This window comes from Microplitis mediator, chromosome 8, assembly GCF_029852145.1.
Source record: "Microplitis mediator isolate UGA2020A chromosome 8, iyMicMedi2.1, whole genome shotgun sequence".
Taxonomy (NCBI): Eukaryota; Metazoa; Arthropoda; class Insecta; order Hymenoptera; family Braconidae; genus Microplitis; species Microplitis mediator.
The window spans coordinates 21,959,859-21,979,231 of NC_079976.1; the positions used below are offsets into that span (position 1 = coordinate 21,959,859).

Sequence of the window (19,373 nt, forward strand, 5' to 3'; positions counted from 1 at the left end):
AGGCCTTAGCCATGCTTCGAGGAAACGAATAAATTTAATTAAAAAAAAATTTTATTATTACACTGTTAGAAGTATTTATTTGAGCCAAATAAGATTTATTAATAGTTAATAAATGATTTATTAAATGAGATTTATTTGAGCCAAATAAGCCATTTCTTAATAGTTAATAAATGGCTTATTTGAATAGAAAGAAATGACACATGAAGTTCAGGTTATAACTTTGAATGGAATGAGTGTGATTGTTAGTAAAAATTTATTATAAAATTTCATTTTTTTTATATCTTTTGTATAATAATTTTTATCTTCAATTAACATTAATTGTGTGTATTATTTTCTTTAAAAAAATAAAATTAAACAGTCCTATAAAATATCTGTCATAACCTTACTTAATTAACATCACGTGTCATTTCTTTCTATTCAAATAAGCCATTTATTAACTATTAAGAAATGGCTTATTTGGCCCAAATAAATCTCATTTAATAAATCATTTATTAACTATTAACAAATATTTATTTGGCTCAAATAAATACTTCTAACAGTATATTAACCTCGTAGAATTTATGATCATTAACGTTCAAACTATCTGAAGGAGGTAAATGATATGAAAAAAACTCTGTGAAAATTCTGCTGGACTCCGGGCGCGAACTGCTGTCCTTCTAATTGCTGGGTCCAAACGGTAGCTACTGGACGAACCTACTAATGTTGAACTGATACATTTATATGATCTACTTATTAGACCATAAGTATAGACAAACTTGGGTAATTCTACCTTGACCCAAGTCTGGGTTGCCATTGGACGGCCAAGGCAGGGGCACCCAGTCTTGGCCCAAGCCTGGGTTGCCATTGAATGGCCAAGGCTAGGTTACCCAGTCTTGGCCCAAGTCTGACTTGCCATTGGATGGCCCAGGCTAGGTTACCCCGTCTAGGCCCAAGTCTGGGTTGCCATTGAATGGCCAAGGCTAGATTACCCAGTCTTGGCCCAAGCCCGGGTAATCATCGTAACGGCCAGGACTGAGTAACCAATCTTGAGCCAAGCATGGGCTAATATAGATGTTCCAAAGCTAGGTTCGCCAGTGCTGGGCCAAGTAGGGCCCTGTCGTTCAACTCTAGCGGCTCCTGCATGGGATAAAGCATGACCGCTACAGCTTTGCTTCTAGAACGCTCACGTTCCGCTGGAAATATCTTTATCTACTTGGAACGCAGCTATTCTTGTAAAAGTATGATAGGTCTTAGAGGGTTGAAATAAAACATCATTTCAAAAAGTGAAATTTCACTGATTCATTTTAATATATTCAGCGACTAGTCGAACATCAGAAGCATTGAGGCTTTTGAGGCTCAAACTACTTTTTTAATTTTGATTCGAGTTTTTTAATCGTCAGATAATATCGCCAAAAACTTCTGTGAATTTAATGTACTCGAAGATTTTTTCTATACAATAACTGCTGTAATAGATACAACCATAAAATATTAACTGTTATTTAAATTAGTAATATTCGTTGGCGTTACGTTCACAAATACAAACTAGTACTTTTCTCATATTAATTTTCGTATGTAAATATTTATGTTTATTGATTTTGTCTGCCAAGTCAATAAAAGCATTTATTAAATAATAATAAACCTCAAGTTACTGGATACATGGGATGCATATGAGACAAATACTAATTTATTTGAAATTCATGAAAACATTTTTTACTTGCATCCGATGATTTTTTTTGTACAAAAGCTTACGGCGTATTCTTTTTGAGTATAGCAAAGAGGTTTATTTAACTTTATTCGATAATTATGATATTAAATTTGTTCAAACAAATGAATAAACAGTCAGATAATTGAGTTGATGTAGAAATTCAATCTTTTCACTGAAACACAAATTAACCACATGTGTCAATAAACATCTAATATTCAACCTTATGATATATTTAATATATTTGTCAACTGAAAATTTCAATTGGTCAAGTTTTTTAATGATAAATGGATGGATTCTTTTAAAAATCCCAGAGAGGAAAGTACCACGGGCCCAGGCTTGGCCCAACTTTGTAGAACCTTGGGCCAGGCTTGTAAGCCAGTCTTGGCCCAGCCTTGGTAGAAGCCTGGAATGATAATCTCGGGCCAAGCCTGGTTGCCAGACCTGGCCCATGCTTGGTTACCAGACCTGGCCCATGCTTGGTTGTCAGACCTAGCCCAGGCTTCCAGGAAACGAATAAATTTAATTTAAAAAAATTTATTATTATTAACCTCGTAGAATTCATGATCATTAACGTTTTAATTATCTAAGGGAGGTAAATGATGTGAAAAAAACTCGGTGGAAATTCTGCTGAACTCTAGGCGCGAACTGCCGTCCTTCTGATTACTGGGTCCGAACGGTAGCTACTGGACGAACCTACTAACGTTGAACTGGTACATTTATATGATCTGCTTATATAAACCATAGATATATCCAAACTTGGGTAATCCTACCTTGGCCCAAGTCTGGCTTGCCATTGGATAGCCAATGCGAGGTACCCAGTCTTGGCCCAAGCCTGGGCCAATATAGGTGTGCCAAAGCTAGGTTCCCCAGTGCTGGGCCAAGTAGGGGCCCGTTGTTTAACTCTGGCAGCTCCTGTATGGGATCGTAATGAAAATAAATTAATTTTAATATGAAGTTTAAAAGAAATTTTTATAACATGAATTGTTGAATTTTTTACAGAAATTGGGATGGAGAAGGAGAACTCTGCGTCGGGCGGAGGTGGAGGTGGTGATACTACAGCGACTGCTACGACGGGAGCGGGGAACACTTCCGTTTCTGACAAACTACATGCAGACCAAGCAAATCCGCTTCTAGATCCCAGCGCCCTCTTTGGCGGTAAGTGTTTTTTTTTAATGTAAAATCAAAATCTAGTAAATTTCAGGTGCATTATTACATTATGTTGTGTGGAAATTGGAAAGGAATAAAACAATTATTCTAGGCGAGATGAGGATGGCTTCTCGAACCGTGGGCATCACAGAAAATCTGAATTCGTGCATTATTCTGAAAAAAAAAAAAAAAAAATGGTTGGATCTGATTAGATATCATATTTAAACGGTTAGATGCATTTATCCAAAAAATTAACGGAACAATAAAATTTTATAAATTTTTCAGTGATTTTTGGAAGGCTGTATTTTCGTCCCTGATTAAAAACTCCGATTGAAACCAATTAATTCCGATTGAAAGTCTATCGGATTTCAATCGGAACCAATCGGATTCAATCGAAAATCAGCGGTTTCAATCGGAGTTTTTAATCAGGGGTGGAAAATGGTCGTATCAAAAAAATAAAGAAAGCAAGTTGAAGCTTGAAATCTCTAGTTTAAAGATCTTTTCGCAAAAAATTTTGTGAGCCACGGTTATTGCGTAGTCATAAGAAATACAGTCGAAGCTCCCTAAAGTTGCTCTCTCCGTACAGGACTATTCTCTAAAGTTGCTTTTTCCCCTTCTCCCTACTCTGCATTCTCGCTGGGATAATTGATTCTCCTATACGCGTTTCGATGCGATTCACAAAATCAAAACAAACCGTGTAATACATATGCGTTGAGGCTAACCTCAAATCGTGATTTTTAAATTATTTTTAATATTCTAATATTAATAAATAAATAATAAAGAAATAAAATAAAAAATCCTTAGAGTTTATAAAATAATCACTAATTTGAAAAATTGACTGGACTATTATTTGCAATGACGAAAATAAAACTAAAAATAAACTAATAAAATTTATTACATCTCGAAAATACTTTTGTTCATTAATTATAAATTGCTCGGATAGTTTTATTAATGATAAAAAAAATTGTGTTTCTAAGTTAACTATCTTGCATAACAGAATATGTATTCCATCAATTATAGAAGTTTAAATCGCGCGCCAGAATCTTGAATTCTGATTCGTGTAGTAAAAAGAAGAGTGGGAGAAAATCCAAGCAACTTTAGAGAGCATATCCTGTCAACTTTAGGGAGCTAGCAACTTTAGGGAGGGCAACTTTAGAGAGCTTCGACTGTAGCTCGAGATAAAAATTTTCAAAATTTTTGGGTTTTGTTTTTTGGGTCTACAGGGCCGGGAAAATTTTTTTTCAAAGAAACCAATTTACAACTCAGTTAGGAAAATCAGTCAGCTACAATTTGCCATTTTTTTTTTTATACGACAATTCGCTGCTGAGATATTAGCCTTCAAATGAAAAAGGATCCTTTTTTTTTATTTTAGTACTATAATCACTAGGAAAATCGGCAGTGGCGTATGTAATATACCGTAAATATGTTTAAAATAATGAGCAATAAAATGCTTATAACGGGTAGTCGAAAACAAAATTAAACGCACGACAGCGGGGAGACTAAAATTCAAAGATAAATTTCCCCTACGTCCCCTAAACCCGGCCCATGACGGGTAGTCGACTGTAACTATGTATAATTAGATATATACGACTACATATAATCATATCTAATTATATATTAGTAGAAATGATACTTTTATTGGGTTATATTGTCATGCATAGTTATGTATGATTATATATGATTCAAAATGGTTATGCATAATCAGATAAAATGATATATGAACGTATGTGGTTATATATAGATAGATACATATAATCATTTCCTTTTGGCTTCAAATGTCACATCCAGTCATATATAATTATATATAACTAGACATGATTCGATGTAATAATATATAATTTCACAGAAATTTGATGTATCTGAATATCGGAACGCTTTTGACGCAACAAAAATGAAAACAATTTATCTAATTTGAATCTAAAAGTGACTTACGGGTAGTGGGGGTGGCCTGCAATTTTTGGCTGACATGTGAACTTTGTCAGAAATCTAGATCCAGTAGTTTTGTTACTTTTCATTTCTTTTTTTTTATTTTCGTCTTGCGAAAAACGTTCAGATCTTCAGGTAAATTAAATTTGGATGTAATTATATATGATTATATCCAATAACCTATAGTTAGATATGATTATTTTTTCTCGGGGTGTTACACATCACACAAAAAAAGGATACCTTGGCTCAAGAATATTTTTTCCAATCTAGAAGGAAAACCAAAATTTTCTTAATTCAAAAAATAAATTCTTAGTTTGTCAGATCGTCGGAATTTGAACTTTCTATGGATATTGAGGTTCTAAGACCTTTAGAAGCATGTCAGACTAGGGTCCGGATGATTACTGAGTGCATATGTGTGTGCGCGCGCGCGTGTGTGTGTGTGTGTGTGAGTTCATGTCCCAATTTCCAAGTGGCTAAATTGATCTAGATGCTCTCTAAAAAAAAATTAGTGAAATTTACTGCACGGAAAAAAATGTGTAGTTAAATTTACTACAAATGGAGTTCCATTTACTACACTTACTAGTAATATATAGGATAACTACACGTTTAGTAACAGTTACTAGTACACTGTGGTACACAACCTGTAGTACCATTTACTACAGTAAGTAGTAATAAGAACTAGCATTAAAGAACCACTGTGGTTCATTTTACTCCACAACATAGTAGAATATATTTTATTCGTAATGTATTAATTAAATATCTGTTAGTTAACGATCATTAGTTTTTATGATATTGAAAACGTTATAAAAATATAAAAATTAATCTTAGATTCTTCGGACTTACAGTATATCAAATTAAAATGATATAAAAATGAATTTATTAATGAATAACTTAAAATAATAAGGACTCAAATTTCAAAAGCCTACATTTTATCAATACCTGATAAGGATAATTATAAAAATATATTTGTAATCTATAAATTCTCGTATAAGCATAAACTTAGAATAATTAAGTATTAATTTTTATTAATAGAAAATATAAAGAACATCGTTTTAAAAGTTATAATTCTAATAAATAACAAATACTCAATAAGCAATGATTTAAAAAATTGCATTAAAATCACGATTCACTGATAAGAGCATAGAAATAAAATTTAATAGAAGAAGTTGTAGGTGAGGTAAGCAAAAAGAAGAATGACAGGTAATACAAAACAAATTTTTTTGTATTATATTTTTTATATATATATTTATTTCAAATTATATATATTATAATTGCACGCCTCGATTTTTAATTATACATATAAATATTTTTAATTATATATATTATTATTTATAATGTTTTATAATATTATTTATAATATTAAATACACTGACACAAGTTGAGGATACCCACAGAATGGAGTAAAAAAGTTGTAGGTGGCGCTGTTATTTTCTTCTTTCGATCATTTTACCACACATTGGAGTAGATTGTACAAGTAATCTGGTATTGTATACTCCAAAAATAGTAACAGATACCAATTCATATAAAATTGTGTGGTTCCCAAAACCACAAAATAAGTATTTTATACTTCATTGAGTAGTTGTGGAAACTACAAAGTTTTACCACATTACAGTAGTAAGCAGAACTCCTATAGTAGTAAAATATCACGCACACTGTGGCTTATGTTACTACAGTTGTCATTGCGGCGACCACAAAGTGTAGTAAAATTTTTACTAGTTTGGTGTGGTAAATTCTACTCCAGCATTTTTTCCCGTGTGTGAATTAGTGGATAGTCACCATTCCTCCAGCCATTAGTACATCACTTATTGAAGCGTTGGTATACTTATAGCTGGTTTACACTGTGTATTCACTAATTCGCAGGAAATTTTACTGATTCATTTCCAGAGAGTGCATTTTGCGGATATCGAAAGGGTTCATTACTTCTTATATTTGTTGAGTGTCCAAAATTAATCAGCCAACGTAGTTTTATTTTGCAATTTTTGCTTAATAACTTAGAAACTGTTCAATCAATCGATTGTTCTCAAAATTCATTCCATCCCCAAGCTTGGCAAACGGTTCTAAATGTTAAAAGAACCATCTACATGGGTTAGACCTTTTTGATTGATACCGTAATTTCAAAACCAGTTGATTCTTTTAAAAGTACGACAAATTTAATGTTTCTCGCCGTATCTATACCAAAAGTTTAAACTCCTGCTCCATTTAGCGGGTAAAAAGTTAAGCCAATATTTCCGCAAACAACAGCAAAATTTGAACTTTCAGATCTAGTGAAAAAAAAGTGCACACTATGGAGAAAGATAAGACATCTCAATTCGTGTATTTGCCACCCTTGCCCTCGGCTCGGGTGAGCAATTACACACGCTGGTTAGAATATCCTACTTTACTCCCTTTGTCAGCTTCTCTAGTTTACTAATTTATATCCGTAAGTGACAGTACTAACTTTAAATACGCTGGTAGTTCCCCATACCATTAGTAACCTCAAATGAATTTATTTGTAACTGGCTACACGCAGGGTTGCCAGAAAATTTTTGTCCGAGTCGCCCCAACTATGATCAAAAGTAGCAAAATATTTTAACAAGTCGCCCAATCATTTTCAAGTTTAAAATTATTTTGTTGGCTTACAGTTTATTTTCTATTAGCCAATAAAAGTACACTATAATATACCGCATAAATTAAAAATAACTTTTTAAAAAGTATTATTGCAATCATTTTTTATGTTGTGGAAAATTATAGGATTTTTTTAGGATAAATTTGATGAAAAAATCTTAATTAAAATTTTTTTGCAAATTATTAATTATTTTTTAGTGTGAAAAGCAGAATATCGTTACGTATGTTTTGATTAGCATCAAATATATACACATTTCTTTATCTGATTGTGAAAAATATAATAACAATCTTTTTTCAACAGTTATGATGAAATCATCACGCGCGTTTAAATTTATAATTTTTTATAAGAAATAAAATTACTACTCAAAACTAACATTTGCATGTCTTATTTATACCAAAAAAGTTGACTTTGAGACGAAAAAAAATTTTGTTTTATCCTTTTAAAATACATCTTTAAGACATCTTAAAGTTTTCTTTGTGTTACTTGGGAAACAAAATGTTTTTATATGTACATACTGAATTGAAATGAAGTTTGATTCGAATCATTGGCAAATGGAAATTAAAAATAATGATTAAGATTGTTCCCAATTCTGAAACATTAAAAATCGCCCAAATTGCGACTTGTAGCCCAAACTTTAACTTAGTAACGAATGCATACACGGAAAGGAAATTATGGGGAGTTTTGCTATGCATTATGGGAATAGTTCCCATAATGGTATAGGAATTGTACCCATACTATTATAGGGGTGCTTCCCATATATTATGGGATCAATCCCTATAATAGTATGGGTAAAATCCCTATAACATTATGAAAACCATTCCCATAATGGTGTGGAAATCATTCCCATACTATTATGGGAACTATTTCCATAATGGTATGGGAACTATTCCTATAATATTATTGGAACCATTCCCATAATGGTGTGGAAATCATTCCCATACTATTATGGGAACTATTTCCATAATGGTATGGGAACTATTCCTATAATATTATTGGAACCATTCCCATAATGGTGTGGAAATCATTCCCATACTATTATGGGAACTATTTCCATAATGGTATGGGAACTATTCCTATAATATTATGGGAACCAATCCAATAATATTATGGGAACTATTCCTATAATGTTATGGGGACCGTTCCCATAATATCATAAAAATTTTTTTTTGCAAAATAGTGTAGAAATTTCCATAATGATATGGATAGATTCAGATAAAGTGTCTTCGACGCTACATTTATTAAAAAGAAAAAAATTTTGTTAAAAATTTTAATGTTTTTGTCAAATGCAAATATTTTTTTCAATGTTTGAATTTTTGTTTTTATATTTAATAATATTTCTGTGTATTATAGAAGTGATTTCTACACTTTTCTTTAAATTAATTTTTTCATGATAGTATGGGAACCATTCCCATGATGGTATAGAAATAGTTCCTATAATGTTATGGAAATGGTCCCTATAATTTATGGGAATGGTTTCTACAATTTATAGGAATAGTTCCCATATATTATGGGAATGATTCCCATAATATTATAGAAAGCATTCCTATAAATTATAGGAACCATTTCTATAATTAGAGGAACCATTCCCATAACGTTATGGGTATCATTCCCATAATTATAGGAACTATTACTATAATTATGGGAAACATTCCTATAATTATAGGAACTGCTCCCATAATTTATGGTTGTAATTCCTATGATGGTATAGGAAAAAATTTCACAAAATTATGGGAACAGTTTCCATAATTTTCTTTCCATGTAGAGAAAATCGCCCAATTCGTAATAAGTAGTCCAATCTGGCAACCCTGTCTACACGGAGAGAAATTTATGGTAAAACTTATAATATATTATGGGAATGGTTCCCATAACACATAGTAACTAGTTTTTTTGAAATGTCGATTATAGAAACGGCACTCATACATATTATGGTAATCATACCTATAAATTTGGGTATAATTCCTATATGATATCGAAATAGTTCCTATGGAATTATGGTAATCGTTACTGTGTCACTATGGTAATTCTTCCTGTAATAGTATGGTAATCATTCCCATAATGTAAGGGAATGATGACCATAATATATGGTAATTATTAATATAATGTATGGTAACCATTACCATAATCTTGTGGTAATAATTGCCATACATTATGGAAATGATTACCATAATATTATGGGAGTATTTCACATATACTATGGCAATGGTTCCTATAATACATATGGTTTATTTCCTATATGCACTTAGGAGCCGTTACAATATGGTTATAGGATTTGTTCCTATTCGCTTACGGGAACTATTTCTATGAGTATGGTAATCATTACAATAATTCTATTACCATGCGATATGGAAACTGTTACCACAATGATGGGAATTGTTTCCATAGTGATAGAAACTTTTCCCAGAAAGTATGGGCCTACATCCCATAATTCCAAGTAATTATTACCACAACGGTATGGGATGATATTTCATAAACGTACCAGAAACGGTTACTATAAATTTTTCTCTGTGTAACACTGAAACTTAGTTCCAATATTGGTTATCATAAAAAATATTGGGTGCAATACGAAATCAAATGATTTTAGATTTCGGCTGGTTAGCCTTCGCCTCCAGCCCAGCCAACTTCATCCTAGCTTGAAATCATTTTGTTCTATCTCTTATCAGACAGTATACTGATGACTCACCTTTTTTGTTTAAATGTAATTATATTGTCTATTATATAAAAGCTATTGTGACCAAGTTAACTGCGATTTCACAAAAAAGTTAAGCTTGCCCGCACACGCATCATTTTGAATAAATTACGACACTAACTGTTTGATTCTAGGAGTAAATTAGGGCCGAATTTTTCAATTCCTTCCGTGGAAATTAAAAATTCGTTTAAAAAAAAAGAGTGTATAGTTTTAGTCTGGCTCAGAACTCGAGTTTTTAACAGATGTCGGGGTTTTAAGGTCTGAAGTATTGATCCTGACCATTTGAGATGCATGTCCGCTTGTGTGCCAACTAATTTTTGTCGTTCGATATTTAATGAACGATAAATTTGAATATGTTTGGTCACAATCAACAGTTTTTTAAGTTCTGAAATTCATTTAATTTTCAAATCGTTGAAATGAATAATTATTGAAATATCCCAAATTTTAAATTCCTTACGATAATGAGTAGGGCTGCACTCGAGCCGAGACAAGACAAGATTGGAACGATCTTGTCTCGATCTTCACACTTTGCTTCTCGTCTTGATCTTCTTGTCAATTCATTATATCGTCTTGTCGAGTCTTGCCAAGATCTTCTCTTGGTCTTGAATCACTCTGAATTTTTCTTAAATTAATTTGAAATGATCTTAAAAATTTCGATGAACATTCCTTTCGAAAAAAATTAAATTCGTCTTCTAAGAACTTTTTTACAGAAGACTAAATTTTCTACAAAGAAAGTCATATAAATTTTTTCTTTAAAGTCAATCGTTTACAGGTTAACTGCAAAAAACCACTAATATTATAACAAATTAGAATTTCAAGGCTTATACGCGAATTGTAGTTGAAGGCATCTACACTGATAGAAAAACTATCTTGATTCAAGAAAAATTTTTTCTTCAAAATGTGATTCTTGTTTTAAAATTTTTAATTGTTTTAATTCAAGAAATAAGTCCTTGAACCAAAAAATTGAAATTCTCGGATAGAGAAAAAAAATTCTTTGTTTGAGAATTTGATTTTGCGATGAAGCCTTTTTTGTTTTGAAACAAAATTCGGACATATTTCGTTCAAGAATTTCTTGCTCTTGGATTAAGATAGGCAAAATGTAGGTTTAAGACATTACCGACTCGTTTCGAGAATGGCGCGATTTTTAAATCAAGATATCAATTTTCTCAGCTTGAAAAAAAACGTTTTTTTTTTATTTTAAAAATAAAAAGTTTTAAAGTGATTTTTTAGGACTACACTCATTTACTTCAGATACGTTAAAGTAGAAATTTATTTAAAAAAAATTTTTTTTTTATTACTTTAAAAACATCTTCTATCAAGGAATTATTGCTTGAACCAAAAATTTAAAGTTCTTAAAATAATAATACGACATTTTTAGTTGAAGACAAGTGGTCTTGCTTGAAGAATTCGATAGTATCGATTGAAGATAATATAGTTTCGGATCAAGACACGAGAGTTATCCATCGAAGATACAAAATCTATAGAGCCAAGAAAATCTAAATCAAGACAAGAATTTCTTGAAGCAAGACAATTGGTTTTCTTCAAAAATAAATTCTTGGCTCAAGAAAATATTTCTTGAGTCAATATAAATTTTCTATCAGTGTATAAGCAAATGTAGACTTTTTAAAGAGCATACAGTTATCGAAATAAAACTTTGAACCAATAAAATACGTTAATATGGTGCTAAGTTTCATTCAATAAAAAGAAAAAAATCTAGACTAACATGCTTTTAGCATGGAAAAACTGCAATGACGTTGTTTCAGTTCTTTAAGTTGATATCAAGAGCTAAAAATTAGACTGAATTTTTATTATTACATGGAAAAAGAATTGGTCTATCGGTTGACCCTGTGGGCCAGCCCCAAAACTTCCCGCTGTTTTCGAGCTCTAAAATACTTTTGTATGCCATTGTTTTATAAAAAAAACATTTTTTAGCATTTCTCTCTCCCACGATATCTCGCGAACGAATTAACCGATTTTGATGGTTGAGGCGGCAATCGACGCGTTTTATTAACTTCTAGAGCAGATTAGATTTTGAAATCGAATGATTCAATTTTTTTGTAGATATCCAAAAAAAACGTTTTTCACTATTTTTTTAATCAACGAGATCTCGTAAACGAATGGACCGATTAAGACGATTGAGGCAGCAATCGACGTGTTTTATCAATTTCTAAAGCTGATCAAATTTTGAAATTGATTTATCTAGCCGTTTTTGAGAAATTTCAAAAAAACCAAAAAAAAAAATTTTTTTGAATTCTTTCGTCAACGGTTTCTCTTGAACGAATGAACCGATTTTGATGATTGAGGTGACATTCGACGCGGCTTATAAAGTTTTAGAGCTGGTTAGATTTTGGAATCAATCCATCAAGCAAATTACAAGTTATCCAAATAAAACATTTTTGAAATAATGTTATTTTTTAAATATCTCTGAACGCACCCTACCGATTAAGCTCAAATTTTTACAGCTTCAAGATATCAACAAGCCGCGTCGAATGACACCTCAAATATCAAAATCGGTTCATCCGTTCAAGAGCTATGAATGTTTACATACAGACGTACGTACATACACACATACAGACACTCGGACATCATTCTGAAAATAGTCAGGATAACTTCCTACGACCTCAAAACGTCGACGTCTGATAAAAACTCGATTTTCGAAAATCGGGGTAAAAACAATAACTTCCCGAAATTTTTGAAAATCATCGATTTTCTTAGCGGGAAGCTAAAAATGCTATAGAGTTATAGGGAATATGCCATGAGATATAAGAACTATCACCTCAACTATAAGAATTATTTTCAAATTTATGGAAATTTTTCCCAGAAATGATGAACGTAAGTTCCATAATTCCAAGTTATTATTTCCGGAAAAGTATGAGTTGCTATTTCGTGAGCGTACTAGGAACGGTACCATTATTTTCTCTCCGTATTGTCTACATGATAAAGAATTAATTCCTGGATAAAATGAGCTATGATAAAAGTCGCGAGATCGAATCCCCGACGAGGAATTTTTAATGTCTACTAAAAAAATCGAACGATTTTGATAATCGCTAACGAGTGACTTGAGGTAAATAATAACATAATCTAAGTATTTATATGAGTAATTTACAGTTGACATAATTAAGTTAATAGGAAAAAAAAAATGTATCATTAACAAGATATCGAACGTTACTGTAAATAGATCGATACTTATAGATTACAACAAAACATATAGAGTATTTTCTTTGAATACATAAAAAAATAAACTATGATTTTAGTTATTGATTTTAACGGTTACTTGAGTTCAAAAAATGAATTTACCTTAAAAGAATATTCATTGTATACAATGAATCGTGGAGGTAACATCAGTAGGAATAAATTCGATGTAGTGTCGCCAGATATTGAAAATCTGAATGATTTAGATAGCAAAAGCAAAAAAAATTATGAAATTTATTACCAAAAATACGGAATTAAATGGGCGACTGGTACCATAACAAAACAAGCGGGATCCACTGACATGCTTTACTATATAGGCAAATCTGAAAGAGTTTTTCTAGCCGATGAAGAAAAGATAAATCATTTTATAAGTTATCTTAATATACAAAAAACTTCAAAAGCAAAGTTTGTATCTTTAAAAAGTTTAGGTTATAAAATGAATTTTGCAAACTCAACGAATTGCCATTACCATCAATCACCATCGAGCAATAATTGCGCCAATGACAATGTTTTGGATATGGTAAAATTTGTAAAAGATGAAAAATTGTGCAATCCGAATATGCAAGCGAATCTATATTCTGTAATTGATTTCAATTATTTTAAATTTGAAAATCATTCACTATTTAAAGAAGTTTCGATTAATCGTATTAGTATTGATGGGGTCGTAACATCACATGATTTGTTCGTAGAAAAACCGCTTAATGTTCCACAATCGGGACTTAGTGGTTACGAAGAATATTACCAAAGATATGGGATTAGATGGAAAGCTGGAAATGAAACATTACGATCAATAAAATCCCATTTAGCTTCCAATTTAAAGCGTTCAATACGAACGTATGTTAAAAATAAGACACTAAAAAATATATTATTGCGGCTGAGTAGTGAAAATGTCAAAAATAAAATAATTTGTTTGGATGAACTAGGTTATGACGTCGGTAATACAGAACTGGGTTTCACCGCGTGCAAGTGGCATGATAATAAAACGGTAAATAATTGTGCTGATGATAATGTTAGGTTGATGACTAATTGGATATTTCGGAACAATATACTTAAGCTTGAGATAAGCGATAATTTGAAACCCAATAAGTTGAAAGAAAATTTTGGAACTCCTACTATTGTCGTAAATAAAGGAGCTGTGTATCAGGATATTAATGATACAACAGCTAGATATTATGAAGCTCAGGGATCTCAAAAATTTTCATCGGTTGCTAATGCAGCGGCTGCTTCTACGTCAGATGTTGGTAAACGTAAGTTTGATAACTCGTTAATGCCTTCTACATCTCAATATTATAACGCTTTCGCATCCATGGTGTCGTCATCTGATCTGAATAAACGTCATAAAATTAAAAATCTTGATGATAATACAGGAGTTAGAAAAGTAGCGGCTACTTCTACGTCAACTGCTGATAAAAGTAAGTTTGATAACTCTGTGGTACCTTCTGCTTCTCGACATTATGAAGCTTTCCCTTCATCAGATATGGGATATGGAATCAAAGATGATGATGATGATGATGTGTTTAATCTGGCATCAGAATTAGGAATTAAAGTTGAAGATGATAATGGGCAATTGATAAATGAGACAATGGAGCCCAATATGTCTCAATATTACCAAGCTCATGGTTCAAATGACTTTCAGATTAATAAGACGGAAGAACAAACAAATTATGAGGATGAAAGTGCTATTAACACCGCGTTCGAATTAGAATCTCAAATGGGCAAACACACGCCGAAGAATATCGCTGATTTGAATCGAGAGTCATTGTTCAAATATACAATAGATGATTTACATAATTATTCGTTCAGTTCAAACGAATTTGATGGTTTGCTGGATGATGAAAATGATAATCACCGCAGTAAAATTGATGTTAACCAACGATATGATCGAATTGATGAACAATTTTTGGGTAGTTCTGATTTCAATAATCCAAATAGTTTACTTGATAATGATAATGAGCTTAACGATTTCCGTAATATCGATGCGTTAGCGCATTCTGAGGCAAAGTCTGATAATCGACAGGAAGATAATGACGACCAAGAAAACAAAATTTTCGATGAACAATTGTTACATACTTATATTGTTAAAATGCCCAATGATATATCATTTGATGAAGATGAGTTTAATAATATTTTAGATGAGGATGAACTATAATTTATTATTTTATTGAGAATATTTATTAATTTTTGAACAAAAAAAAGATCACCTGCTGTCGATTTATTTAGAGTTTCAAAAACTTGCTTTCGAAAGTCCTAAGTGCCTGCGTAAACAAATGCAATTGGTAATGCCTGATTCGCACCCCTCACTGAGAGAAAAAAATAGTTCTGATTCCTATGCTAGCATGGTAACCATTACTATGTTACATAGTAACGAATATTTTTGTGAAAATTCTGTGTGAATTTGCTGGAAAAAATCTTTAGAATTGTGGCAAAAATATGAATGATAGCTCATTCGATACGGAATCAAATTTTGAGCACGATGTGCTTTTTATTCTTTTTTATTTATTAAAATTTCAATTTTTTATTAACATAAAACATGAACAAAATAAAGAATCTTAGATTTTTGTTAATAACTCAATAACTACAAGAGATATCGAAAATCTAAAAAAAAATATTTTCTTGATCCCCGACCCGAAACTCCCCGACACTCACACATGAGTTTTACACTATAAAGTGTATAGTATACAGTGCCGGCGTACTGACAGCTCAACATAACCAACAACATAACCAACACTGATCATTTTAAATCGTGATAATTATTATAATTCTTAAGATTTAATGGCTTTCAACGATTATAGCCGTATGAAAATTTTATTAATTAATTAAAAAAAATTAAAACTTCAATTGAAAAGAGGAGAACGTAGTTGTAATTTCACCGAGGTATATAATTTAAAAAAAATGACTTGCAATGGATATCAATCAGAAGTTAAACGAAATTTGTTGAATAAATTTTAGCCTATAAAATTTGAAAATTGGAATTATAAAATTTACATAAAGATTATACTGAAATTTATTTTACAAATTTCGTTCAGCTTCCAATTGAAATCAACTGTAATAATATTTTTTTAAATCTATATCTTAGCGAAATTACAACTACGTATTCCCTTTTTTACTTAAGGTTCTAATTTTTTTTTAATTAATTAATATAATTTTGATACGGTTATGACAATTGAAAATTTTTTAAAATTGGGGGACACTATCTGAGCTCCAGGATGGCCTGCAGGGTCAACTATTTTTCAGATTTTTTTTTTTTTAGCCCGCCCTGACCAGCAAAACCTCGGCTTCGCCTCGGCTTTGCAAAAGTCGGGCGGGCCGCCCCCTCCCCCCACCTTTGTACAAATTTCCGTACTTTCGGTTGGAGATCAAGAAAAATAGTATACAACCCACGGCCAAAAAGTTAGATGCCTGACGCAAGGAATATAGATGCCTCGGGTTCGCCTCGGCATCTATATTCCATGCGCCAGGAAATCCAACTTTCTGGCCTAGGGTAGTAATATACTATTAAAGAGAAGGAAATTTCTGAAAAAAATTCTCGACTCTCGGAAGTCTAGCTCCATGAACAATAATTTTTATTCAATGTTGAAAATCGGATTCCGCGCGGCTGCTGTGTTCCCTGATTAAATAACTGAATTCGACCGAATTAAAAATTGTAATTCTATTATATTCTGTTACATTTGGTAAGACAGAATTTAAAAGAACTAAAATTTCAATTCTGCTCAATTCTGTTGAATTCTGCTAAACAGGCTCCACCACTAAAAGCCGAACTTCTAACGTGTAGTAGGGATACGGAAGTTATATGTGAACTAAAAGTGAAGAGGAGGGGAAAACCCCATTTGGGCTACTTGTATTTAAAAATGTTATCCTATTTCAATCGTTTTGTTGTTTTAAATTGAGAATTTTCTTTCTAGATTCATTGAAATTACAATCTTCAACCAAAAAAACTTTTCTTCTTATAAGTTAAAAAATATATGACTTACTCAAAGAAGGTGACTTTTTTGGGATAAAGAATCAGCTCCTTGTTATAAGCAAAATAATATCTTCTGCCAAAAATTTAAAAAACTTTCCGCTGTTTTCGAGCTCCAGGAGCTCGAAAATATGATTGTGAATACATTTTCGAGCTCGGAGAGCTTTTGTAAGCCATTGTTTCAAAAAAGAAAACTTTTTTTACTATTTCTTCTATCAACGATATCTTTCTAACGAATTAACCGATTGAGACGGTTGAGGTGGCAATCGACGCCACTTTAGAACTTTTATCAAGTTCTAAAGCTGGTCAAATTTTGAAATTGATTTATCGGGTCGTTTTTGAGAAATTTCATAAAAACCAAAAAGAAAATTTTGTTTTAATTCTTTCATTAACGGTTTCTCTTTCTTTTTTCGGTTTCTCGTGGGAAGTTGAAAGTACAGAAATTTTCTTTTAAATAAGTAAAAATTTTAATCACTTGATTCTATAAATCGCTAAATCATCAGTAAAGTTATTCTAAATTTTAGAGTAAAGAATAAAAAACATTCAATAAATTCTACTATTTGATTTAGTAACAAATCTATTTTAGAATGAAACTTTCACTGCGACTGCTATTGAATTTCTACTAATCCAGATTGTAAAAATTGTCCCCTTGTGTGTAATAATACATTTTTTTTCCAACGATATTTATATCTCAACTATCAACGTAAATCCACGATTTTTTTCACCCCTGTCAGTTTCGAACCCAATCCTAATATTCAAGTTCAGGCGCAAGCATGCGAACCACTCGGCTTTAAGTACCATTCCAATATCTTGAGGTATATATTAAATATAAATAAGATATAATGCACTCGATATTATATCTCACGTATTAAAAGTTACAACAGCAAATAGTAATTTTTACCCATTAAATAGCAATTTACATTATCGATGTTTTAAAAACTGCAACACCTCAACAAAATTTCGTTTGATATTATAATTTTTAGAATACTCGAGTTCTTTTTATAACGTTATCAGTGATAGTCTAAATCATTATGAAGTAAAATTAATTATCTTACAAATTGTACTAATCGGGATATAACTGAATAATTTTTGCGAAGTTCATACAAACATAACTTGAGGCATGAGTGCGATTTCGTTTTTTTTCAAATGAAATCACTCTACTCTATACTAATATTTTTTATTTTATCTACTGAATTTTATAGAATGGGTAAAAATAAATATATTTTATAGTGATTTATTTTAAATTGATTGTTATATTCAAGCTCTACTCTTACAAGTGTTGTCAATTCAAAATTGCAATCCCTGATTAAACAACTGAATTCGATCGAATTAAACAGAATTAAATTTTTAATTCTATTTAATTCAGATAAATTCTGTTAATTCTGTACCTAACTTAACATTGAATTCTGTCTAATTCGGCAGGAAAACCAGAATTTGTCCAAATTAAAACGAATTTAAATAATTCTATTCGGTTTAATTCTGATTAATTCGAAAATAATTCTCCAATTTCTGGTTCTGAATCCGAATTAAACTGAATTAAAACGAATTTTAAATTTTTAAATCGGTTTTATTCTGTTTAATTCAAATTCAAATTTTCAATTCAGTTGAATTCTGTTTTGCAGAATTCGACAGAATATAACAGAATTAAAATTTTTAATTCGGTCAAATTCAGTTGTTTAATCAGGGATATTATTATAGAGATTTTTGAATATCGTTAATTATTTATAAAATGATTGTTGTGAAACAATTATTGTTTTTTACAATTTTCTATTCAATTATTGCTTATCTGTATTATAATTTTTACAAATCGTAGAATTTACAATACTGATAGTACACGGAGAAATTATTCTTGTTTAAAATGCTATGGTGCCATAATAAAGCCGGACAATGTTGGCCACCTGACGGAAATTCAAGTAAACACATGGAAAAATTACTATGGTCATAGTAAAATTTCCAGTCGTTACAGTAAATCGTGATATAGCCATTGGAAATTTTACTATGGTCATAGTGATTTTTTCATGTGTTTATTCCAATTTCCGTCAGATGGCCAAAATGGTACGGTATTACTATGACATCATAGCATTTCAAACGAGAATAATTTCTCCGTGTAAGAATCAACAAAGGAATGCAATTTTCCACTACTGATAGTAATTTTTGTTTGGATTGTAAATTTCTT

General features: G+C 31.3%; 1 protein-coding gene across 11 annotated transcripts in view; it reads left to right on the forward strand.

Annotated features, from left to right (window-relative positions):
• LOC130673967 (bromodomain adjacent to zinc finger domain protein 2B-like) overlaps positions 1-19,373 on the forward strand; it is a 174,700-nt gene that overhangs the window by 64,692 nt on the left and 90,635 nt on the right. For all 11 annotated transcript variants that reach the window (XM_057479193.1, XM_057479191.1, XM_057479189.1 and 8 more), the window contains one exon: positions 2,684-2,839. In XM_057479193.1, coding sequence (XP_057335176.1) covers positions 2,692-2,839 — 148 coding nt within the window. In that variant the 5' untranslated portion in view covers positions 2,684-2,691. The remainder of the gene's footprint in view (positions 1-2,683; positions 2,840-19,373) is intronic.